We start from the raw sequence: 27,083 nt of genomic DNA, 5'->3' as shown, positions 1-27,083 counted from the left end.
GGAATTCTTTTTTATTGTCATTTTTAACCTTTATGTTGACAAATCTGATCATCATAAAAGGCAAAATTCCTAACCAATGAAGAGTTTTAACAAGAAACACAAAGTTTTGGTACTGAACTCTTCCTCTCCCTTAACTCCAATGACAGAGATTATTACACCACACACACAAATATTGTATAAAATGTGGATTACACAAGATAAAGATGAAACTGCAACAATGAGGAAATGCCTAAGGAATTAGCATGTGGAAAGCAAAACCATTTACCAAACTTAACTAAACAAGGACATCAGTAATGGAAGCCAACACAATCCACTCTGCACTTTAAAACTTGGCATCATTGTATATATATATATATATATAAAATGTACAGAAATGGTGTTTGATCAGTTATTTTCACTGGTAGCATTTGAGACAATACTCAAGTCTATGTGTTATGCCTCACTGCTCCGCAATGTTGTACAAGAATGTGAGAATGTGCATAATGGTTGCAGTAAAGATTTACATTAAAAATGTGCCACACAATTTCTTGTACACTGGTGCATACCCACAGACTTGAGATATTTGATGAATACCAGTCAAGAGCTCTCCTAATTAATAACTATTACAAGATAAGAAGTCTGGCAAAATATATCTCATAAAATTTTGGTACCAAGGGAGCTGGTAAATTGTATGTGTGTGAGATATATACTGTACATATGTGTGTGTGTGTGTGTGTGTGTGTGTGTGTGTGTATACATATAATGAAAATTAACAGTGACAGAAGACTAATCAGTATAATGTGATGAGGACAATAACAACCCACCCACTCATCACAAAAGCAGCCAACATATGGAGGAGCAAAAATGAAAAAAAAAAAAAAAAAGAAATAAAAAAAAAAAAAGGATTAAATATAATCCGTGTTAGTCAGAGGACAGGAGGTGGGCTGAAACAGTAAGGAGACAGGGGGCAAGACAAGTGTTACGGGGAGGCCCCTACCTCGAGCGAGATAAGGTACACCAGACGAGCCTTTCAGAGCCAAGTGGGAGTTAGTGAACTGAAACAGACAAGAATCAGAGGGTGTTACACACAGTGCATAGGAGCTGAGGTTCACAAGGAGTAAGGTCTAGTGAGGCACTTTCAAAAAATGAGAACTGTGGCACCCTTGAGAGAGAGAGAGAGAGAGAGAGAGAGAGAGAGAGAGAGAGAGAGAGAGAGAGAGAGCATACATTCATGTGGGAGATGTGAAAGAAAAGCCAGAGACATAAGATGGTGATTTGATAATGGTGATACATAGCCATGCATTCATGACTGAAGGAAAGAGGAAACCTTATACAAAACAGAAGAGAAGGAAAAGTATGTTATTAAGAAGTGATTGACAAGAATATGTGAACTGTACACTCAAAACAGGAAGGGAAGGAACCTTACATTCATGACTGGAAAAGAAGAAACTTTACAATTGTCAGTGGAAGGGAGTAGCTACATCCTGCACTTAATGAACTTGTACTTTGACTCACGAGAAAGAAGTGGTCTTGCACTCACGGCAAGGGAAGACGGACACCTTGTACTCGTGACAGGAGGAAAAGATGCCTTGTACTCTTAGTAGAAGACACCTTGTACTAAATAATGGAAAACTAGGACACCTTGAAAGGATGACAGGAGGGAAGGAGGAAGCCTAAAATTGATGACGGGACGGAAGAAAAGTTTTGCATTCACAATAGGAAAGAAAGAAAACCTAACAATTCTAGCTATGACTGAAGGAAAGGGAAGATTAAATAATAGTTTCTGAACAACCAACTGAGGGATTTATTACTCACCTAACTGAATACAATTTGAGTCATTACATCTTGAAAGGAAATAAGAACAGCAGAAGAAACAGAAAACTTCAGAACAATGCCTAATTCATGGGGAGCCATGGCAATGTGAGTGATGAATGTTGACAAAAAAGAGATAGGTTTTGTGATATAGATCATCATGTCCTTCTAATGTGTCAACTGCTATGTACCATAAGCAAGAAAAGACCATGAGTGTTTACCTAATCATGATGATAGTGATGAGAAAGAGAAATGGAAAATGAACATGAAAGATTCAGTGATTAAGTTCACTTGCTAATAAGTTATACAAAAATTTTTTTGGGGGGACAAATAGATTGCCTAGCATGTCAAGAAATACTTTCAATACTAAAACTTTAAAATTTTATGGTTTTATCTCAAGGTACTTGAAAATAAGTGCTGATGAAATTGAAATACTGTTACTTAATTTCCATTTTGGCAAATAATGATACATATTGGCAATTAGAAATGTCTGGTTCAGGTGTATTCAGAATAAAATAACAAACTGGAGCAGCTGTCCCTCACATTAACTCACAATATGAGTAAGCAAGTTACATACAAGGTATAAAATAATGTTCAATATGTTCAATAGCAGTTAGGTTCCTTCAACACTGCTTGTTTTCAATTTATTGGATAAATAACAAATCTTAAAACTTCTGGTATAAAAAGAATCCTGTTTCTTGACTATCTAGATTCATACTTAAACCATTCTGAATACAATATAGCATGATGAAGTAATATGGTGGATGTCATAAGCTACTTCATTATATCTGATGTGATTTTCTGACAAGAAGGGGTGATGAGGAAGGCTGTCCCTAAGGGAAGTGATGGTGTATGGTAAGACTCATTCAAGGGTCAAACAATGGGCAGGGTTGCTCATGGCTCCTCGCATGCTGGAGAAGTAAGAAGTAACTCTAGGAAGGATTCTTGTATCAATCACTCAGGGAGGGTATCAGGAACTTGAGGCTAGGCTAAGTTTGGCTTAACTGTGGCTACACTTGTCCTACCAATCACAAGTACGTATAGTTAAAGGTAAATGGGAAACACCAATTATTCATCTTTGAACTTGGCTCTTTTTACATGACTAAGGCCACTGGCAAATACAAATATATCTGTACCCATGACCAAGAATGACTGCAAGCAGTAAAAGATACTTGACCAATAAAATTTCAGATTTTGAATCACAAAAATACTGACAAATAGTTCACTGAGTACTCACGGTTATGTTATTCAATCTCTGAATTTTCGCTGGTGAACTTATCTCTCGCCAAAATATTATAGCATGCATTATGAGAGAAAAGCAAATCTACAAAGCAGTTGGCTGAGACTGTGTGGACCATGAGGGGCAGGGTGTGGGTTCCTGGGTCATTTATGTCCCCAACCCTCAAGCACCATCACAAATCTTTTCCTTTGTCACCCACACTTAGGATGTCTATTATTACTAGTGTCAGGGAACATATGCTACCCTGTAGGATGTAATAAAGAAAAACGATAATGGAATTCATGCATTATCATGTAGAGATGTTAAGTTCAAATCATGTTGATGCTGATAATGCATAATCTGTATATTAGAGGTCATATTGCATTTCTGAAAAAATGTTTTCTTGTGGGGATACATTCCTGCTATGTACAATTAAGCTGGAAGATTACTTCAGTTTTTCATTTATAAATATTTGTTAGTACTGCAGAGGTTTAATGGTGCTTCGTTAAGCTGAATAGTGTGAGAAGGACATAGTCATGGGACAGTGGTGTTAGTATCTTGGCAACACTGTGCACCATGCTTTAACAAGACTACATGCTGCTATGACCTTTGGATCCTTTCTGATATGACTTGCTGGGAGAACCTAAAAGGACATCTTTTTACTCAACTGAACAAGAATTTTCTACAGACATAAGATAACTGTCTTTTGAAAGTACACTGTTGACGCACCTAAGCATAAAATCTTACCTCAAAGTAGTTTAGAAATGAGAGGCAATAAGTGACGGCTAAAGTAAGAAAAAAAAATAAATAAATGAGTAAATAATAATAAAATAAAGAAATAAAATAGATAACTGATTCAAAGATAAATAAAGGAATAACAAAAAGACTTACTCATCTTCCCATGGACAGATGTCAGTCATCTTCTGAGGAGGATTCTCTTCCCATGGTGCCACTACATTAGTTGCCACTCTGGGTGATGTAGGTTTACTTCCACCTTCAGCAGGGTTGAGTAGCTTATCTGTACCTCGTGGGGATTCAGCTCGCACGTGGTGACCACCAGCAGTGCTGCTGCTGCTGCTGGTGGTGCTGATGTTCCCGCTGCTGAGGGTGGTGGTGGCAGTGGCAGCGGCATGCCCATGCTGAGGCTGCTGGCTCACTGGGGGAGCACTACCTGCTGGGATGGGGGTTATAGGTAGGCCATACTGACCTGGCAAATGACCTGACCTCACTGTATAGTCAATTTTAATTTTGCGGGAATCACTGTAGCTAGATGAGGAGCAAGTAGATGAGGGTGATGAGGTTCCCTCACTTCCAACACCTTGCCGGGTTTCAAGAGGGGTCTGCATAGGCAGGCTTTCAGGCTTGGGGTAGCTTTCACTCATATATTTTTCTTTGGGTTTTGTAGCTTTCTCTGTTCTGACCTCACTCTCATCACATGGTTGCTTTCCTTGTGCTTTATCACTATGGCTAGAACTGTGAGTCTCTGAGGTTTGAGAATCTTCCTCTTCTACTTCTTCCCATGGACAAACTTGAATAGAGATTTTTCTCTCACATGGTGGACGTGAAACATCTTTACTTCCCTTTTCCTTTACGGCAAGAACAATTGCCATATTTGTTTTATCTGAATGTTCTGGATGTCCAGGCAAAGACATGCCAGAAGTGGATGTGACCTGTTGGTCTCCAGCCATGACTCCAGGAGCTGAACTAGTTGATGACTTTTTTGCAGATTCATTAGTTTCCCAAGGACATACATCTACATCAATGGACTTAGACTTCTCTGTTGTACGATTTGGCAGCTCTTGGTTCTCCCATGGACAGACTGATGCTGCTGGATAGCCTTCTGATGGAACTGGATCCAGGCTAGGTGCCTGGGACACTGATCCTTGTCTCTTGCCTAGGGAGCTAACATCAACAGATTTGGAGCGATCAGGGCGTATTTTAGGGTTTGTTAATCTTTGGTCTAATTTTGTTGGCTGATTACTTCGTGCTGTAGAGGTTGGAGGAGGAGCACTTGTTTCCCAAGGACAAATGTTGGCTGCTGTTGCCTCAGCGTTATTGTCCCATGGGCACACTGTGTTGCTGTGGCTTACCTCCGCTGGTGCTAAACTTTGTCGCTCAGCACAACTGAAGAAAAGAAATTTTAAGTGAAAGATACATAGATTATAACAAGCTTTACAGCAAAACAATACCAGATTTGATTGTAATTGCTGGCTATATTATGTAAACTTCAAGATTGATCTAAATGATAACCAACAGACACTTCTTAAATCTACATTTGGGATATGACCCTAATGCATAAACTCTCAATTTTGTCTATTACTACAAATACTATTACTATTATTATCATTATCATCACAAGTAAATTCTAATCTATGCTCAGAGAAGTGTGTGTGAGTGGGTGTGTGTTTATTTTATCAATTTATATTCTTACAAGATTGAGTTAAGCAAATGATATGTATATTCATGAATTCATTCAGTAGTGTTTTACTGGCTTTCCTCAAAATTGCATAATGCATCTATACACAAATTAAGAAGTGTCTGAATTCCCACAAATAAAAATAAATCCCAAGAACATAGCAAGAATTGCCTACAGCAAGTTTAGAATTTGGAGCAGACCACCACCACATGGTGACTTCTAGATAGATAACAGCAAACATACACATCACCATATTATACAGATCTTTGGTCACATTTTAACAAATGAATAAATGACAGATAGTAAAAAGGCTAGTGGTAACTCTTACCTCACCATCCAGCACACCAACCACAACACATGAAATGATGCAACACAGACCATAAGATTCTAATGATACTTTGTAGTCAGTGGTGGTGAAATGTTAAGGCCAGTTGGAAGTGTCAAAGGTAGAAACACAAAACAAAGCAAATTAACATCATCATATACTAATGTTGTCACTGACTCCTTAGGTGCTTACATTGAGCAATTACTTTTGTCTTAGTCTTAAATCTCAATAAGTATTAATAACTTTGTAGCCTTTAATCTATTGATATATATATATATATATATATATATATATATATATATATATATATATATATATATATATATATATATATATATATATATATATATATATACTGCATTTGCAATGTGCAATGTAATCACAAGTGATGAGGTGTTTAGCTTTGTAGGTTGTAGCAACACTTTTTTAAGCAGAAACTAGTATACACTCAAAGCTTTACACAATATTGGTGCCTCGTTTTCTGTGCCATTGTAGCAGTGAGCTGAAAACATCATGGCTTACTTGAGAAGGAGTGTGTAGGCTGTATCTTTAATACAATGGTATTGATACAAGGTTAAATAATATGATTCACTTGATTACATATAAAATTAAAGAAAAGCAGAGATCTTATGAGTCCAACAAAAATTAAAGAACATTATATACTTTTAAACAAAAGCATAGCAAAGCATATTATGCTGATTTAGAGATCTCATAAAAAAAAGAAAAAATGATTAACATAATATAAGAAGAAAATAAACAATAACCAAGTTGTAAGTTCCCATCCACTGCATATCCAAGGTTCAAGGGATGACAATTTCTAGGTCTCAGAGAAACAATTGCTGATCCTTAAAGACAAAGAAAACACTCCTGACGTTGCCATACAAAAGAGACGTGATGTAATAAAGAAGTGCACTGTGATCAAAGGCTGCTGTGGAGCAGAGTGATCAGATAAGCAGCACTAAAACACTTAAGTGGGTCTGTCAGTACCTGCTGTCTGTGGGACATTTCTTCTTTTAATATGGACAAGGGTAAAGAAAGTATTCAATCAACAAATTTTTGAAAATAATAGAAATTGGCTTTTTTGTTAAGGAGATGAGGCAGCAAAATCATTCAAGAAGACAGGTTAAAATATATCAGACAAAACAAACTAACATAGAGATATATAGTGAGACAGACTGACTGAGACAGGTAGAGAGATATATAGATAGATGTATAGATAAATAGATTAACAGACAGACAGACACACAGACACATACATACACACATACATCCAGAAAGTACAAAAACAAACATATAAACAAATAATAATAGAATAAAATAAATAAACAAATGAATGATAATGGTAAAATTAAGTAAAATATATGAACAAATAATTAAGACAAAAGGCCTGGCACAACTGTTCACCTGTTAAATAAAACAAAAATAATAAGATTTCTTATATTCAAAACAAGAAAATGAAAAGAGAATGTGAATGGAAAAATAGAAAATAGATTTAAGGCAAATGTCACTTGAAATGATGTTCCTTTCTGTAATGAAACACTTCATAAAAACAAAATGCAAATGTATAAGTGACTAGTGAATGTGTGAGCAGGTTGAGGAATAGGGTATGTAATATGTACAATATAGGATTCGCCAATGAAGAGGAACAGAGTCACCAAATCAGGCATGTTCACAAGTTAATGTTTTAGATGGTATGCTAAAAATGTAGAGTCTGTAGATTAACAGCGATCTGCCTAATATAAGATATAAACTATAAGAATGAACAAGAAAAAAAAACTTATTGGAGCATCTCTGATATTGTGTGACAGGCAGAAGAGATATTGGTCTGAATAAAGTTTGATTAATCTCATTACATGTACAGTAGAGCAATGTGGAAACAGTGAAGCTGCGGGGTAGAGCATGTCACAGCAAGGTGAAGGCAGTGAGGTGGGAGCGGACAGCCCAATTGGCTATCCTACCCTGGGTACAGCCACAGCAGTCCACACACACAGCAACACACTGGTGCACAGACAGCAGACACAAGGCACTTACTAGCTTAACCCCACAGTATTGCATTGGCCTACATATCTTGCAGTGGGAAGATCACCCCTGAAAAATGTTGTTGTGTCAAGAGGGGAGGAACGGATTCCACATAACCAAAAACATTGGAACAGAGATTATCAAACCAATCTGGAAGTTCAATTTTCAAAAAGTAGTGAATTTAGGAAGGGATAGCACCTTGAAAATATAAAGTGAACAAAGAAAAGAAAACAAAAAGTAAAGATCCTGTCCCACAACAAGAGCAACAACAACAACACATTAACAAGAACAAAAGCAACAATAACATCAACAGCAGCAACAATCAATAGTAATAAAAAAATCTATCTATACAATAGACCAAAAATTTGTGAAAATTAAGAAATGCGGCATCTATGCCTATGAGGATGGTGAACAAAGCATTATAATTAACGATAACAGCAATAATAATAACAACAATATTAATAACAATAATGATAACAACAATATCAATAACAATAATAATAATAATAATAAAAATAATGATAATAACAATAATAATAACAATAACATGTGTAATTGCAGTATCAAGCTGATGTCACTGTAAACAAAAGATGGCTGAGACAAGGTGCTCCTCAGAACACACAAGCATTCTCCAAAACTAAATCAAAATCCACCTTAGCTCCTTGGCATTTGCCAGAACATAGAATTGTTCCTCTCAGACTGTCCTTGGCTACCAGTCCTTGCACAACATCTGAATCTTTCTGTGATAAGGCATGACAGAAGAAATGATTTGGTTCATGTCTGCCAGACCATAATATATAGTTGCCTTTCTTGTAGCTGATCTGGTAAGCTGACTGGACCAGATATATGCAAACTTTGAAAAGCTACCCTAAGGCCTGCATCTCATTTACATACTCACAATTAAAATTTTCTTCCTTTTTCCACACCACTCATACATTTAATGCTCTTTCCATTTGTGATGGTCTTCCTATCCTTACTTATTTCACATCCAATCCAATTATCTTTTCCAGCTGCTCTACTTCCATTCTCTTCACAACTAATCCATCATGAGAGTCCGTGCATTGATTCGTCGCCCAAATCTCTCACAGCATCAATTCACTGGACTTCTCCTTTTCCCTCGTTTAACAACATAGAAAAACAACAATAATAATAATGATAATAACAATAACAATAGCAATAATAATAATAATAAAAATAATAATAATAATAATAATAATAATAATAACAATAATAATGATAATAATAATAATAATTACAATAATAACACCTAATAACCATTATCAGCTTTCATAAGCAAAAAGACTATTATACTCATGAAAAAAATCAATCTGAAAATAATTATCCAGAGGAATCATGGCCTGCAAGCAGCTACCACAAAGCTCCAACAACAAACTCATAAAGCAATATATTGTGGGAGAAGGGGAACCTGATCTGTTATGGACACAGTGAATTCTGTCCTGTGTGTGTGTGTGTGTGTGTATTTACCTAATTGTATTTACCTAATTGTAACATACGGGAAAAGAGCTATGCTCGTACTGTCCGTGTGTGTGTGTCTGTGTGTGTGTGTGTGTGTGTTTTTTACGGTAAGGCCTATAGCACTTGTAGGCACACTTGAAGAGTGTATGGGAAGCGCTGTTCAGCTTTCGTCCATTAATGGCGCAGGCAATTTTATTTATAGTGGTACCCATATTAGGGCCCATATCACCACTCAAGCTCATCTTGAATGTAACCACCTAGAACCTGGGTATCATGGTGATATGTAGGTAACTTTACACCACTCGACAAATGGCAGTGTTTTATGGCTGTGCGTGGTGGGATTCGAACCTATGTGTGGACGTCTGCCCGATCCCACGCTCACTACCTTATCCACTATGCCACCGCATGTGTATTTACCTAGTTGCATTGTACAAGGTTTGAGCAGGGTCATAGTGTTCTGTCTCCATATCTCCACTTATCTAATTATTTTTTAAAGCTATGCACATTATGTGCTGTGCTGTGCTGTGCTGTGTGTGTGTGTGTGTGTGTGTGTGTGTGTGTGTGTGTGTGTGTGTGTGTGTGTGTGTGTGTGTGTGTGTGTGTGTGTGTGTATTTACCTATTTGTGTATTACAGGGCCCGAGCTAAGCTCCCTGTGTCCTGCCTCCTTGGCCACTCCTGTCATATCTCTCTTTCATCTGATTGACACACACTGCGTCAACAACATCACTGCTCAGTTTATTTCACTTATCAATACTACGATGCGGGAAACTGTACTTTCTCACGTCATTTAGACAGATGTCTTTTATTAATTTTTTTCCAAGTCCTCGGAGATGATTACTTGTGGTCACCTTTATCAACTCTCTGTCCAGTATGTCAATCTTGTTCACCAATTTATACATAGTTATCATGTCTCCCTTTGTTCTTCTCTCTTCTCATGTGGTCAGCCCCAGTTCCCTCAGCCTTTCCTCATAGTCTAACTCCCTGAGTCCTGGTACCATCCTTGTTGCCAGCCTCTGTACCCTTTCCACCTTCTTCACATTTTTCTTCATATGCGGTGACCAGATGCAAGCTGCATATTCTAACTGGGGTCTTATTAAAGTGCATAGTATCTTCTTCATCATTCCTTCATCTAGGTAGTGGAATGCAAGACCAATATTTTGAAGCATGTTATATGTTTTCCAAAATATCTTGTTAATGTGTTTCTCCGGTGACAAAGTGTTTTGCACGGTTACTCCTAGGTCTTTCTCCTCATTGGTCTCTTCAATTTTCTAATCACCCAGCCTGTAATCCCTGTTTAGTCTGTGTGTGTGTGTGTGTGTGTGTGTGTGTGTGTGTGTGTGTGTGTGTGTGTGTGTGTGTGTGTGTGTGTGTGTAATTCACTTCGGTCGCCTGCTGGTCACTCAGCCAGTCTTCCCCATTAAAGGAGCGAGCTCAGAGCTCATAGACCAATCTTTGGGTAGGACTGAAACCACATCACACACAACACACACCAGGAAAGCGAGGTCACAACCTCTCGAGTTACATCCCGTACCTATTTACTGCTAGATGAACAGGGCCCACACATTAAGAGGCTTGCCCATTTGCCTCGCCGCTTTCCGGGACTCGAACCCGGCCCTCTTGATTGTGAGTTGAGCGTGCTAACTATTACACTACATAGTGTGTGTAAGTGTGTAATTCACCTCAGTTGCCTGCTGGTCACCCAGCCAGTCTTCCCCATTACGGAGTGAGCACAGAGCTCATAGACCGATCTTCGGGTAGGACTGAGACCACATCACACACAACACACACTGGGAAAGCGAGGCCACAACCACTCAAGTTACATCCCATACCTATTTACTGCTAGGTGAACAGGGGCCACACATTAAGAGGCTTGCCCATTTGCCTCGCCGCTTTCCAGGACTCGAACCTGGCCCTCTCGATTGTGAGTCGAGCGTGCTAACCACTACACTATGTGTGTGTGTGTGTGTGTGTGTGTGTGTGTGTGTTCACTGTTTGATCTGCTGCAGTCTCTGACGAGACAGCCAGACGTTACCCTACGGAACGAGCTCAGAGCTCATTATTTCCGATCTTGGGATAGGCCTGAGACCAGGCACACACCACACACCGGGACAACAAGGTCACAACTCCTCGATTTACATCCCGTACCTACTCACTGCTAGGTGAACAGGGGCTACACGTGAAAGGAGACACACCCAAATATCTCCACCCGGCCGGGGAATCGAACCCCGGTCATCTGGCTTGTGAAGCCAGCGCTCTAACCACTGAGCTATCGGGCCGTGTGTGTGTGTGTGTGTGTGTGTTTTTTTTTTTCTTTTTTCACCATGGTCATCTGCTGGTCACCCAGCCAACCTTTACCCTATGGAAAGAGCTCAGAGCTCACAGACTGATTTTCAGATAGGACTGAGACCACACACCAGGACAGCGAGACCACAATGCCTAGAATTACACCCCATACCTGGTTGCTGCTAGGTAAACAGGGGCTACACATTAAGAGGATCGCCCATTTGCCTCGCTGCACCTGAGACAACAAACCAGGGCCTTCTTGGTTGTGAGTTGAGTGTCCTAACCACTTCACTGTGTGTGTGTATTATTTTACCTAGTTCCATATTACAAGGTTTGAGCAGGGTCATGTGTGTAGAAAGGGTCAAAGAGTATTTCTATTGGATGGAAATATTCACGGACTGACTATTAGGGCAATGTATAATAAAACTGTATATAAACTGTAGTATACGTAGTAAAATACTGAAACAGGAAGAGTTTGCTAATACTAATAGTTACTGGTGAGATTTAGTGTGAATGTAATTAATGGAATTTGATGAATGTAATAAATGGTTAGATAAGTGATACATATTATATATATATATATATATATATATATATATATATATATATATATATATATATATATATATATAATTATGTATTATCATATATTATGTATATACATACATAATATATGATAACTTTCAATTAACTGAATGAATGGAAGTTAGCTGTAATGTTAAAACTTTCTAAAGAGTTGGTATTACTGAAAAAAAAGTAAGAAGGTAAATTCTTTGTGTAATATGTCTACATAACAAATGCTAGTGTATCTTGTGTTTCTGGTGTAGCTACTTGATGTATTTCTGTCTTCAAAGATGTGATCATGGTTTGAATGCATTGGGTGGGAAAATAACATATTTTCTGTGAAAAATTCTAGACAACATCTTGAAAACATAATTCTTCTTTTATTTGCATTTGCTATACAATCTGTGCAGCTTCTATCTGAAATGTAACCCAAAGATTTCTGTATGTTTCTGCTCTACAAAATATCTTCTACCTATTATTTTTTTGTTCAAATACCATATAATTGATGAAATATTTTAATACATGTATGTACTAGATAATTCATTCCCATTGTCCATCAGAGGATATTGTTTGGCCAAGCTGAGCATAATGTTAGTGTTTAGAGAGAGAGAGAGAGAGAGAGAGAGAGAGAGAGAGAGAGAGAGAGAGAGAGAGAGAGAGAGAGAGAGAGAGAGAGAGAGAGAGAGAGAGAGAGAGAGAGAGAGAGAGAGAGAGAGAGAGAGAGACTGTTTCCTCTGAGAATCTTGTTTGCACCTATTCACCTGTTTCTTTTGCTTATTGCAGGAACACAGCAGCAAGAAGGAAGAGGTAACACTGTACAGCAGAAGAGGAGGATAACAGGAGAGGTGGCAAAAATGGCAGAAAATATGAGACACAAATGCAGAATAGTATTTTCAGACTGTTTGTTGTGCTTTATCTCCCGGTGAGACCATTATGCCTTCTTGCTGCACCTCCTCTCTGGCACATGACATGAGTCCTCAGAATCACGGTCACCTGTTCCTTCTACTTCCCAGGAATAAGATTTATCAACATATACCATAAGAGGAAGGCAAACGAGGAATGCATGCCTATTGTATTCTAGATGCATCCAACACATTTAACACTTTACGTTCTTTTCTCTCTGCTCTGAAGTGTGAAGTGGTTTGGGTATCTAAAGAAAGAAAGATTTGAAGTCTTTCATAGTTACTTTTTATGAAACCACTTCAGAGCAAGATTGACACATGCTCATTCTCCACAAGTTACTCTTCCCCAGTTTGTTTAACCTGTACCTTTCTTCTACAGTACCCTGAACCAGCTCTGAACACTTCAACCTGGCATCGAAAGAGAAGCTACCACTATCACAGATACGTATGCAGAGACTATTGATCATTAGCCGATGATTCACTCTTGTAACTGACTAGCAAGCTATATCTTTCATGTCTAACTCCTGTCATTCCTCTAAAAGTAAGAATGATAAAATACTGAGATGGCACCTTGAGTTCTCTGAATATTTGTATGATATTAAGTACCGACCTGGCTCTGATATGTTCCTTGTGACACTGCCTCATGTATGCCCTGTTGCTGCTAGAGCTGACTCTGCCTTTCTCGAGGAAGTACATGTTTCGTTACGTCATTCTGGAGTCACTAGGCTTTATCATTTTCTAAAAGTGAAGAACTTGGCTTTCTCTCTGGAAGATGAAGCAAGTTTGCTCTCAGTACAGTATTTGCTCAGAATATAATCCTAAATTCTTTAGATCTGCAGTTAGAAATTCCATCTATGCCATGCAGCCAGTTGACTGTATCCCTGCTGATTTCAGATACAAAACGTTTATGTAAAAGAACCAATACACCTGCTTGTATTAATTGATAAAAACTTAGACTCGTCTTTTGTTTTCCTTCAAATATGTTTGCCTAAGCTGTCATTGCATGTTTCCTGAAATTATCCTTTAATTCTGTTGTCCATACTAAATTCTTTCTAATCAAAGAAACCAACTAGAAAAGTCAATCTTTACAGTACTTCCTCTTACTACATGTAAATATGCTATCCTGACTGGAAAACAATCTACCATCTCAACAAGGCACCTGGCTCTAACCTCAAACAATGTTATGCCCACTCACAAAGACAATACAGAGAACATCATGGACCTGATAACACCTGCAGAAGCCACAACTGTTCTATAAAATATTCCAACTGATCATGAGGCATTGGCAACCATAACTGGAGCAAAGCAACCTATGTCAATTTAGAATCCTCATGAATGAAAGGCAACTGCCTGATGGAGTCCCATTCTCTGAGAACAAGACCAAATAGCTTAGATATTCAACCAGATTTAAAAATCACCACACAGTTTTGGTCTGTAACCGTCTGATTATGCCTACATTCTTTTTTAATTCAAAGAAGTTTGGCACATGATCACTTCAGAGCTACTAAGCATGTTAGAGTCCTTTCCACTCCCGATACTGACAGTGGGATACAAACCAGCCCTGCATGCTTAGTAGTCCTTTTTGAAGGTTAGGTTATCTCTAATGGAACTTCACTTTGACATATTGAGGCTCTATATGATTATAATGCTACAGATGGATATAACCTCATGTGCTAGAGTAGTTCTTGTCTTGGCTTAGTGGCAAGTTTTCTGTATCCCTCAGACCAAAAAAAGAAAAAAAAAAAATTTTTTTTTTAATCATCTACTAGCTCAAAGAATTGATGATACTAATTTAATAATTTAAGATGGATTTTCTTTTGGCTTTAACTGGCAATTGCCAACAACGAGTTACTATTACTACTGCCTCATGGTAAACAGAGGGACAAAGAGGCTGAGCAATATCTAATGATGTTGTTACTACTACAAAGCTCAGTCATATTAATCTTCTGCACTTGGTTGAGTCTGATCATGAATTGTTGCAATATAAGAAGAGTGAGTTGCTTGAGACAGGATACTAGTGCTGTGGGAGAGTGTGGCAGTGATGATGGCGATGGTGGGACAGATGCACTCACCTGCAATATATGCTCAGTTCTGTGTGGAGCATAGGCACATCAGCATGACCTGACATTTCACTGCATATATAGAAGATAAAGATGGTAGCATGGTTACTGCGAGAGTGCAAATTATGTGGGATGACCAGCTGTGAGCATTTTCGCTGCAGCATCAGTGCTTTATGAAACCCCCTAATAAGAATCTTCAACTTATTTGTGGATTCCTCTGTACATTCCTAGAACTGTAGCTTAAAACTCTTAATGTTGAAGCATAACTAAACTTGGTGGCACTTGTGTCTTTACTAAAAACTTTTCTCGATTCCTGAAAATATATAAATTTTCCATGGTATTGCCAATGATTTTGTAATTCACAGTAACTTTAATGCAATCATTCTTCACATACTACTTGCTCACTGTCCCAATGTTTAACATTTGTCCATTTATCCTGAAAATCTGGATGCTCGATATTTATTAATTCCTTTCACTTGCTGGCAACTCTTCTTGTTATTTTATGCTCTATCTGTCCTTGAGTAGACTGAGGAACAATAGACACTTCCTCACTCTTGTGACTTGTGTAAGTTTCACGTTTCTTTTTCCTACAGAATTATTATGCATTCACATTACATTTTCACCTCCATAAAGGTTTCTGTTCATGTCCAAAGGAACCAAAGTACAATCCAGTCTGGTTATTTATTTGTTTAATAAAATGGTAACCTAACCACCTTTTTACCACTATGGTTCTCAAAATGTAGTTAAAAATGTTAATTTGCAGAATACTGTGAAAAGGACAAAATTCTTGTATATACATTAATCTTATTCCCTTTGTTACCCTTTCATAACTGACCTCAGAGATTACATCCTGAAGCATATCACCCAACCACATTACAGCCTTAGAATCGTATGGAAACCTAACCTCACCCAAATACAAAGTTACAAGAGCTAACATGGGAGACTGAGTGAAACCTATAAAGCAAAATGAATAATATATATGTAACTAGAAGTATCATTAGCCATTTATAATTGTATATAATCTTTGCTTATATTTTCCTATTATGTAAATATGGCATTCTAGAAGGTCAATATTGATAAAACAGTCAAACATTATTAAAACTAACTACCAGTGTGATAATTATCATCATCATTACAGAGAATGCAAAATTTTATTCTTAAATTTTTTTTTGAGGGAAATTAGAATTTCATCCAGTAGAAATAGAGAAGGAATCCTAAATGTCATGGAGATGTGAGCTGTGTTGAGCATTCATTATTACTGTTTTTAACACATGTTAGTTTGCAAGTCCTCGTTTGCCTGACTACAAAGACTACAAACCTTGATAATGTGTATGAATTTGAATGGTGAGTGAAGAAGCACTTTCAGCTGGAATATAAAGCTATCATGACACACCAGCTTACTATGATTTTAGAGCATCCATTAACATCCAAGTAGTCAAGTAACTATTGCCATACACTAACATAACATAACATAACATAAATAATAGGATAACAAAGGGCCACCAGGGCCCATCTAGGTTATCCTGTATCAGTCGCACAGAGACCTTGTCATCAGTACTGTAACCTTATATAAGTAAGTAATAAATTCTATTCACCTACATATACCAGCTGACTGCTCCCAGTTACTACTCAAAGCTGAAATGTTTCTAGTAGGCAAGGATCAACAAAAGAGTCAGAGCCACAAGACACTGGGAAACCTGTGACCATACTAAGCTCATATAACAGGGACTTCTGCCTTGATTTTATTTGAGCAGCCAATGGGTAGATATGGTTGGGCTTTAAAATCTCAATGTTCTGGAATCAAAGCCAGATGTCACAACCCACCATAGCTATCCATACCCGGGTGCACTATGAGTAAGATTTTTCATCTGGCCACAATAAACCTAAATAGTGTTCAAACACTATTTAGGACACACAACACCTCCAAGAGATCTTAGACGAGATTACTTCAACATTCAGGTAGCTCTGAGTACTCTCTAACTCTGGACTCATCACATTTGAGCTAAGCTTTGTGCCCCATCAGGCAAACTTCCTATACGAGGCAAATCAAAGTTGTGCTTTTGAATCTATCAATTCTTGAAATAAAAAATAATATATGTATATATGACATAAATAAAAAAGAAAAAGAACACAAGAGAGTGAACTCCTAGACATGCATCACCTTTAGATAGAATAGAGAAAAAAAGAAAGAAAATAAAAGACAGCATAAAGTATGTCATGGGACACCAACCCTCATTTCTGGTGGAGACCTGCCACCATCATGTGTGTGTAATTCTGTACCTTTTGACTACTCTAAAGCTCCATGAACTAAGCTGAATCTGAAATCCAATTATGTTATTGCACCTTTAACAATTAATAAAACATCCTTAAATAGAGTTAAAAATGACAAATTATATATTTTTTTTCCTTGAATATACTTGTACAACCCACACTTACAGTCCCAGTAAATTCCAGGTGAAGGAAGAATCACCATGTTCTACCCAAGTTTTAGTGGCAAATGTATCTTCCTGAGGTATAATTCTTTTAGTAAATGTTCATCCCATGACTTCCCTCTGCATTTAAACACATGATCTTTCTTCCTTCTTAATACTTTCCTTTACTAAGTTGATAACCTGCCTGATTTAGGTGTGTTACGAGCTCAGCAGATGAATACCATCACGTTCTGCTCACCAGCCCATACCTTACCTGTAAGGTGGGTCACAATCCACTTTGGGAGTAGGGCCTCCTAAGTGTACACCACCAGCATTGTCTGCTGATAGGCCTGAGCTGCCGTGAGGGCCCAGTCCAGCCTGTGATACAGCCTGATCATCTGAGCCGTGGCGCTTCAGTGGTTGCAGTGCTTGTGATGAGACATTGTTAGGTGCTGCTGGAGTTGAAATCTTCTTTTTCCCGGGACCACCAAAGCTGAAGAACCTGCTAAAGTAAAACATATTAGTGCTGTAGAATTTATTCTGTCAGATGATGTATGCAAATCAGATGAATAATATATATTCTAATTATGGTAAAGTTTATGTGAGGGGAGATAACCAGTTAAATTTCAAAATGATCAGGCATGTCAGTGTCTCTGTGATCTTTTTGATATTTAGTGAAATAGGATACTGAAATAATCAAGGCTTTCAAATAACTATTTCACTGTAAAGGTTAACATAAATAAACTAACATTCAAAACAAATATACAAAAATCTTTCTACATATACAATCTTGTGAATAAATAAAGTCACACAATAAAATTACATACATTAAAGAAATGATGAAACTACGTAATAATGCTCATTACAGAATCACATGGAATAAATACCGGCTAAACAATAAAGAGAAGCATGCCATAAAATCATTGAGGATCTGAAGCACATGGCTAATTGAAAATACCAAATCTACAATAATAACTGAGCCTGGTACTGAAAATGTCTTTGGCATGTTCAACTTTTCTGTATAACAACAGTGTAGCAACTTTGATATATATATATATATATATATATATATATATATATATATATATATATATATATATATATATATATATATATATATATATAGATGTGATGACATCAGAAAAGAAGTCAGAAGAAATATTTTTAGTTCTTATTTTTTATTTATTTTGAAAAAAAATATATATATACAAATATATAGATACAGAAAATAAAATCAGATATAAATTTAATAAAGAAATAAATAAACTCCCCAAAAAGTGTGTGTGTGTGTGTATTTACCTAGTTGTATTTACCTAGTTGTAGTTTTACATGGCCTGGGCTTTATGTTTGTGTGGCCCCGTCTCCATATCTACACTTATCCAATCTTACTTTAAAAGTATGCACACTCGTTGCAGACACTACTTCTTCATTCAAACTGTTCCACGTCTCAATACATCTTTGCGGGAAACTATATTTTTTAACATCTCTCAGACATCTTCCTTTTCTCAGCTTTTTATTATGCGAACTTGTGCTTCGAATGTCATATTCTTCTCTCAGAATCAGTTTCTCATTATCCACTTGGTCCATTCCGTTGATTAATTTATTAACTTGTATCAGATCCCTTCTCCCTTCTTTGTTCCAGGATTGGTAGATCCATAGCCTTTAGTCTCTCCTCATATTCACTGTTTGATCTGCTGCAGTCTCTGACGAGACAGCCAGACGTTACCCTACGGAACGAGCTCAGAGCTCATTATTTCCGATCTTGGGATAGGTCTGAGACCAGGCACACACCACACACCAGGACAACAAGGTCACAACTCCTCGATTTACATCCCGTACCTACTCACTGCTAGGTGAACAGGGGCTACACGTGAAAGGAGACACACCCAAATATCTCCACCCGGCCGGAGAATCAAACCCCGGTCATCTGGCTTGTGAAGCCAGCGCTCTAACCACTGAGCTACCAGGCCGTGTATATGTGTGTGTGTGTGTGTGTGTGTGTGTGTGTGTGTGTGTGTGTGTGTGTGTGTGTGTGTGTGTGTGTGTGTGTGTGTGTGTGTGTGTGTGTGTGGCTATATATATATATATATATATATATATATATATATATATATATATATATATATATATATATATATATATATATATATATATATATATATATATATATATATATATATATATATATATATATATATATATATATATATATATATATATATATATATATATTGCATGTTGTCACTCATCTGCCACTGCTTCCAATCACAATGTACCTCTTAAGTCTTCTTGGTGGATTGAGACATTTTCTTTGGCCCCAAAAACATTTATTAACATAGTAGCAAACAATAGGCATAAATAAAAATGAAGACTCCACATATATAAACCTAAATTAAATTTTAGTTTTTAGAGTTCCCTTCCTTCACAGCACTCCATGATCCACACTATCATGAGAGCACCAGCACTAATCCTTTGCCAGGTGTTTGGCTCAAGGGTGTGGAGAGAGGCTCTGATGGAGGTCATAGGATGAGTAATTTACTGGGGAACAAATATCACATTAACATGTAAATTAACTTACTTTCATATGTTGATTTATAATCTGCATGCACAAAAACATACAAATAAGGATCACTAAAATGAAAACTAGTGAAAGAAGTATATGAGAAGGAAAAAGACCAAGAGAAAATTATAAATGAAGTTTCTTAAAAAGTTGCTGCATTACAAAATAGGCTAAAGAAAGTCTCTAGAAATGCTTTTGAGGATATAGTACTGGATGGAATTAAACTGGTGAAGACATGAGTGTCACATTTATCACTTTTAAAAGATGAAGAGAAAACTCTGTGTGCAAACTACAGGAGCTGATTACACTAAGGAGGGTAGTTCTGGAAGTTTCAAACTAGATTTTGAAAAAAAAAAAAAAAAAAAAAAAAAAAAACTATCCATGATAAGAAATGTGAACAATATAAATGTAAGGTAATGGAAAAGGATAAGTATCACTCAATTGGAAATATGTAAATATAACAAATAAAAAGAGATGAAAAGAACTAATGAAGTATAGAGAAGTACCAATGACTAAATCAAAGATCTATCTATATATTAAACAGAGATCCCCCTAAAGGTAGGCTACCCATACAAGATGTCACATTGTGTTTCCAGTATCTTCACACTGCCCTTTTTATTTTTTACGATGTGCTTAAAACAAAATGGCAACACCCTTCCAACCTAGCTATGGTGTGGCCAAACTGCCCCTCAAAGATTAAATACTTCAGAGTCAACCTTTTCTTTACAGAAGACCAATTTGGCTTCAAGGAATAAAAATCTTAACCCATAAACTAGTTTGGTTTCTATTCAAGAGCAGCTGAAGCCACACAAGAGATGATGTGTATAAGGAAGAAGGAAGAGTTATAACAAGTGAATGGGATGAATGGGGAACATTTATGAATGAAGTTATGAAACTTTTAGTTGTCAATTATAAGAGGTTTACTCGCATCTGGTACAGTCAGTGACTGAGTAGATGTGATAGAGATGGATCTAGTATGACTTAGCAATGGTAAAACCAGTGCTACTGATGGCTTCTGATGTAGACACTTGAGTATGTTGTGCAACTGACACTTGCACAAAGTGATCAGTGTGAGTCAGCCAGTTGTCTTCCTACAAGAAAGCTAGAGGTAAAAATGTAATTTTGTTCTTAGGAAATGTTTGTGAATATAATTGTAAGTGTGAGATTGTGTGAACATCATGTCAAAACTATCCCTGCATGCTGGGATGTTAATATAATGTAAAGATAGATGGATATACAAGCAACCAATAAAAATGAAAAAGGCTTATCATGCTTATCATTTAATACTCAAATAAAATAAAATGATGCACAATGCATAATGAAAGTACACTATTAAGCAAAGCAGGTTAGAGCAAGCAGGGTCAGGCCACCCATATCCAACAGTATCATTGACCATGCATCTGCCTTCACTTCTTAAAAGAAATGCAATCCCTTCCATGAAATGTACTTAACAATTAATCCCTTGGATACCAGAAACTATGAAAACATCCTCCAAACTTGAACTGGCTATGATAAAAATTTTTCACGCTTACTACTTTATAGAGACGAAAACCTTATATGTAAAACAAGGAAATAATCACAAAGTAGTATCTATGAAATACACCTGACAAGGAACAGAGAGGAAATAGTGCTTTTCTCCCTTAAGTTGTCTCAATAATTTATTAGAACTGCATGCAGTTGGTCAGATTGAGAACAGGGAGCACAGGCAATCTCACAGCAAAGATGGGCTGCTGGGTGCCTGCCTTGTCAGCTTCTCTTTCTCCAAGCCCAGTACAGATGTCACAGAGATTCTGTTATCCTCTTTGAAGATAGGTTGTTATCATACATTGCCCTTGAATTCAATCTTAGATCAAGTGGGCACAGAAGGGATAGATACAATATATATACCAAATGAGTCTAGTATTATAATGTAATATTATATTTATGTTTGAACTGAGGAGATGAGCTTCTCATGCTTGTATTGTTATACTTTAAGAGTTTTGGTAAGGGTTGCTGGTTAAGATTCAGTTGTTATTAAATGGGTAATATACTCTTATATCTATGTGGCATATACCCCACTCCATCTGGGATTGCCAACTTGTCATATAGACAGAAGAGTAGCTATAAGTGATTTGTATCTTTTGTTCAGAGAGAAACCAAAAGATTGCATGAGTTCAGTTGTAGGACAGTGTCGAGGTGCAGTAGTGTGACTGTGCTGAGTTAAAGCTATGAAGATCTAAAACAGATCTGGTAGTAAAGAATGGCTGCGTGAAAGTGATATCTATTTTATTCCATCTGGTTTTGCATCAGAAATAAAATCAGGTTAACTACATTGGTACTCCCTCCTTGCTCTCACCTGCCAGTTATGTCACCCTTGGGTACTATACTACCAAAACTATGCTACCAACCATGAGTGAATGGTAGAGTTTGCCAGGGGGAGATAAGGTCTTTACATCTATCTAGCATTCCTTATAGCTCTTGCACAGTGACAGTACAAAGGACCTTGTACAAGATCAAACGGCACAAGAGGGATGCAAAAATATTAGGGCAACAATTTCTATCTGCCCTGTGGTTAAGTAAGGAGGTTTAAATATTTCACATGTATTGAGGGTTCAGTGTGCTGTTGTGCTTGGATTGAAGGATTCCAGCATTAGCTGTTCTTACAGTGGGTGAGCCACTGAAAGGGAAGGGATGATGGTGCCAATTAAGAGAAAATCTAATTGAAAAAGAACTGGCAAAGTTGTATCCAAATTAGAGTTCAAAATGGTAGTGTATGAGAGGCAGGATGTTAGCATCACGTACATCTGCAAACCGCTGCGGCCATCAGTGCCTGAGGCCAACATCATGGAGGGAGCCATGAGGCGGACCAGCATGGAGTTTGGCCTGACGTCAAGAGGTCAGGTGCAGGTGGGTGGCCAGTGGTGGTGAGGATGGAGCAGATAAGCACAGCAAAAAAGCAGCATTATTGGTGAGAAAGAGAACATTAAAATAGCCCATGAGTGATAAAAAATAAGAATGCAGTTCACCATTCTGGAGAAGAAATGTGTACATCAGCTAAAACCAAGTAGACTTGGGAAAAATTGAAGAGAGAGATCTTTCAGGAAGTCACTTAAGTAACAAAGTCAGCTCTTCCATGACGCTACACACCAACAGGAAACTTTTGTAAGCAGCTGAGTTGGGAGCTAAGCATGAAAGACGAATAGTGAGGGATGCATCTAAAGGACAAACAAAGAAATCACAACATTTAGGCAAAACAACAGACATATGCCTTTGTATCATAGCATATATACAATCTGAAAAACTGAAAAACTCATTACTATTCTATCTTATTATTCTGTATTTACACGCACAGAATACCTAAATGTTCCTAACAAAATCTATTCCAAGCTATTTGAAAAAAAAGAGAAAAATCCAAAATATTCTAAAACACATCTTGACTAGTGTGCTTCTAGACTAGAGATGAGTCCAGGCCAGTGTGGTTAATGTCTTGCCTTACCTCTTCTTCTGGGAAGGCTGAAGGGCATTGGCCAGTAGAGTCTTGTACTGCTCAGAGCGAAGAAAGCGTGGATAACAGTCTTTCTTCAGCAACACAACATACACATGCTCAGAGGCAAGATCATAGGTGAAACGGTTGGGTTCCTTCATAAGAAGCTGAGTCAGTTCCATCGTTTTCCCATCAATATTTATCTCACATGGTGCTCCAGGCTTGAGAAACTCCCTGAAATAATACCAGCATCTCACTTAGAGTCATATTCAGAGTGTGTGTGTGTGTGTGTGTGTGTGTGTGTGTGTGTGTGTGTGTGTGTGTGTGTGTGTGTGTGTGTGTGTGTGTGTGTGTGTACCTAGTTGTATTGTACAGGGTTCGAGTGGGGCTCATAGTGTCCTGTCTCCATTTATTGAATTTTTCCTTAAAGTTACACACATTATGTTCTGTAACAACTTTTCCATCATTCAGTGTGGAAAACTGTATTTTCCAATATGCTTCACACACTGCCTCATCCTGATCTTCTTTTCATGTCCTCTTGTCCTTCCACCTTCTTCTGTCAACAGCACCAGGTCTTTTTTGTGTATTTACCTAATTGTATTTACCTAATTGTAACATATGGGAAAAGAGCTATGCTCGTACTGTCCTGTCTCCATATCTACTAATGTCCAGCTTTTTCTTAAAATCATGAATATTCCTTGCGTTGACCACTTCCACGTCTAAACTATTCCATGCTTCCACCCTTCTATGAGGGAAGCTATATTTTTTCACATCTCTCCTATAAGTGGCCAATTTTAGTTTTTTCCCATGCCCTCTCGACATTCTTTCATTCCACATACACAGATCTTCCCTATCCATTTTTTCCATGCCAATCATCACTCTGTATATTGCTATCAGGTCTCCCCTTTCTCTTCTGTTTTCCAGGGTCGGAAGTTGCATTCTGTTCAGTCTGTCTTCATAAGTCAAATCTCTTAAGTCAGGCACCATTTTTGTTGCAGCCCTCTGTACTTTCTCTAGTTTCCTTATGTGTTTCTTTAAGTTCGGAGCCCACTGTATTGTTGCATATTCAAGCCTTGGTCTTATCATTGCAGTAATTATTTTCTTCATCATTTCTTCATCTAAATATACGAACGCCACTCTTATGTTCCTCAATAAGTTCAATACTGTGTGTGCATGTGTGTGTCTGTGCATTGCAAGTCAAAACATAAAATGTGTACTTGAGAGCTGAGATCCTTAAGTCTGACAACAAGGTCAAAGCCTGTACTAGAAGGGATGATACTCTGATTCTCATTTGATTTTATTGTTGAAAATGGCTTTAGGAGTCTGCCAGGTAAATTTAGTACATATACTTTCCAATCTCACCGGTTTCAGCCATCACATTAACATTTCTTTCACACATACTTCTCTATTCAACACAAGCAAAAAATACTCACTCATATATATTCTTAACTTTTTCTCCCATATCTGATGTAGGTCCCCATCTCAGCTGCTGTACTGCCTCCACAAAACGAATATTCTCATGACAGTATTCCTTCCTCAAGTATGCAGCAAACTCTGACTGACCTGTAAGAATATGCCAACAATATATCAAAACAGTTTAATCAACATTTACAGGAATCCACAGCAGGACAAAGGCCTCCCTGCTGTAATGAAAGAGAATTCATTAGGAGTGCCAAGCTGCAAGCCACAACTTGACTTACATCTTCTACTTAGCCTCAGCTATGGTCAACACTGCAGTGTGAAGAAAGACAGACACTTCTCATAATCATAGGCATGACAAAAAATAGGTTTAAAATTGGATCTTTACTTGAAATTATTGAAAGTGAATTTTCATTGTGCAAAGCATAAATTCTTAGAGTAACAGACAAGAGAGGGAGATGACTCACCCATAACATCACTGATCAGCTCCTCCATGCTTAGCCCCCAACGACGTACCCGCTTTTCTGTGGGCACTTCCACTCTGAGAAACAAAATAAAAATTATTACCATTCTCATAGTACACTTCTGAATAAAAGTATATCTATAAAAGCTACTACAATATTCACTCTCCTATGATAAGACAAGCTCCCTATAAGGTTCTACAGTTCCCCTCACTCTTCATACAACCACAACTGCTGCCCATTCACCCTAAATCATGCAAAATCACTCTCCCTTGCTCTACAGAAATCCTTCTTATACTTAACATTATCCATCTAAACTATTCATAGTCTTCCTTTAGTCTTACAGCTCTCAGTGTGCCTTACATGCCATCGTTGAGTGCCCAGTAAGTGTCCTCATCTGAGTGCCAAGGGTTGGAAGGTTGAGGGAAGTTCAAGAGAGGGTCATACTCGTAATAAATCTCAGTGTAGGAGAGAAGAGATTCTGCCACTTGTGATAACTTCTGTCGAGTACGATCCACTGCTGATTCCAAGAACTTTTTCTGAAATTCAAATTTACACCTTAATTCACAATGATAGTAAAAAAAAATCAGAAGGAAGAGGATATGATGGAAATAAAACATACTATAATAACGGAAGAGAGCACTGCATGGAGAGCAAGGATAAAATGTACGGACACAAGGGAAGAAAGGTTTATGAAGTAACCACACCCTTGATGGAGTTCAGAGAATAACCATTAGATAGAATACATGGATCAAATGACACACATTTGTACTAGACCTCTAATGATTGAGAGAGACTGCCACACAAAAAATAACAAAAATGTAACATCTCATCATGATCAGGATCTTACTTCTTTCTTGAGATCATCAAGAGTTTTCTTGCGGACCCTGTTGGCCATGTTTGTCTTGTCAGGTACGGGTGCAGTCTCCAGGCAGTTGGTAAAGCCTGGAGGAGGTCGATACACGCGCCAGTACGCCCTCTCCTGCGAGTCAGTCACTATCTTATCCCCTTTCTTCCTATCCTTGGCCAATTTCACCTGCAGAAGAAACACATGTGGGAGAAGTAAGGATTTACTCTATGACTCATTCTCATCCATATTTCACTTGAGTATTGATTTCCAAGAGTGTTGATGGTTGCCGGCATACATTATCAAGGTAAGAATACAAGTAGCAGACTCCAACAGACCCTGACAGAGACCAACAATCCCTGACAGACCGTAAAAGACTGAGAGAGAGAGAGAGAGAGAGAGAGAGAGAGAGAGAGAGAGAGAGAGAGAGAGAGAGAGAGAGAGAGAGAGAGATCCAATACATATCTAGAAATTAGTAAGCTGGGCAATATATATATGGAAATTAGTAAGCTGGGGTAATTTCCATAATACTCCACCACTTCATAATCACCTGTTCTTCCGCCTGCATGGTGATAAAATCCCACTTATGGGCGAGCGCCTTTTTGAGTTTGTTGTACGCATCCAACTCATAGTCCTCGAGGCCATGCTTCTGTTTGTTCCTGGAGAGCCGCTTGGTAAGATAGATGGCGTAGTCGGTGGTGTCGGCGCTGTGATTCTGAGAGGGCCAGTAGTAGGGCGTCTGTGCAGAAAGAAAAGATATTAGCAATGCTGGGGAGGAAAATAAAAACTTGATAATAAATAGTTACAAGAAACCAACAGGTACATGTGGATTTCCATTACTTGTACAACTGTGTTCTTATTTCACT

General features: G+C 37.7%; 1 protein-coding gene across 15 annotated transcripts in view; it reads right to left on the bottom strand.

Annotated features, from left to right (window-relative positions):
• The window catches only part of LOC123506347, a 313,494-nt gene that overhangs the window by 7,304 nt on the left and 279,107 nt on the right, over positions 1-27,083 (bottom strand). For 8 of the 15 annotated variants that reach the window (XM_045258357.1, XM_045258359.1, XM_045258358.1 and 5 more), the window contains 10 exons: positions 26,768-26,956; positions 26,221-26,406; positions 25,734-25,909; positions 25,377-25,450; positions 24,924-25,053; positions 23,503-23,724; positions 22,809-22,889; positions 17,742-17,972; positions 7,783-7,839; positions 3,902-5,134 (listed from right to left, as the gene is read on the bottom strand). In XM_045258357.1, the coding sequence (XP_045114292.1) occupies positions 3,902-5,134; positions 7,783-7,839; positions 17,742-17,972; positions 22,809-22,889; positions 23,503-23,724; positions 24,924-25,053; positions 25,377-25,450; positions 25,734-25,909; positions 26,221-26,406; positions 26,768-26,956 (2,579 nt within the window). Of the gene's footprint in view, positions 1-976; positions 1,035-3,901; positions 5,135-7,782; positions 7,840-17,741; positions 17,973-22,808; positions 22,890-23,502; positions 23,725-24,923; positions 25,054-25,376; positions 25,451-25,733; positions 25,910-26,220; positions 26,407-26,767; positions 26,957-27,083 lie in introns of all 15 variants that reach the window. The other 7 variants (XM_045258366.1, XM_045258370.1, XM_045258362.1 and 4 more) reach the window with 6 other exon arrangements.

This window comes from Portunus trituberculatus, chromosome 19 (genome assembly GCF_017591435.1).
Source record: "Portunus trituberculatus isolate SZX2019 chromosome 19, ASM1759143v1, whole genome shotgun sequence".
Taxonomy (NCBI): Eukaryota; Metazoa; Arthropoda; class Malacostraca; order Decapoda; family Portunidae; genus Portunus; species Portunus trituberculatus.
This window is presented reverse-complemented; position numbering and strand designations above follow the sequence as displayed.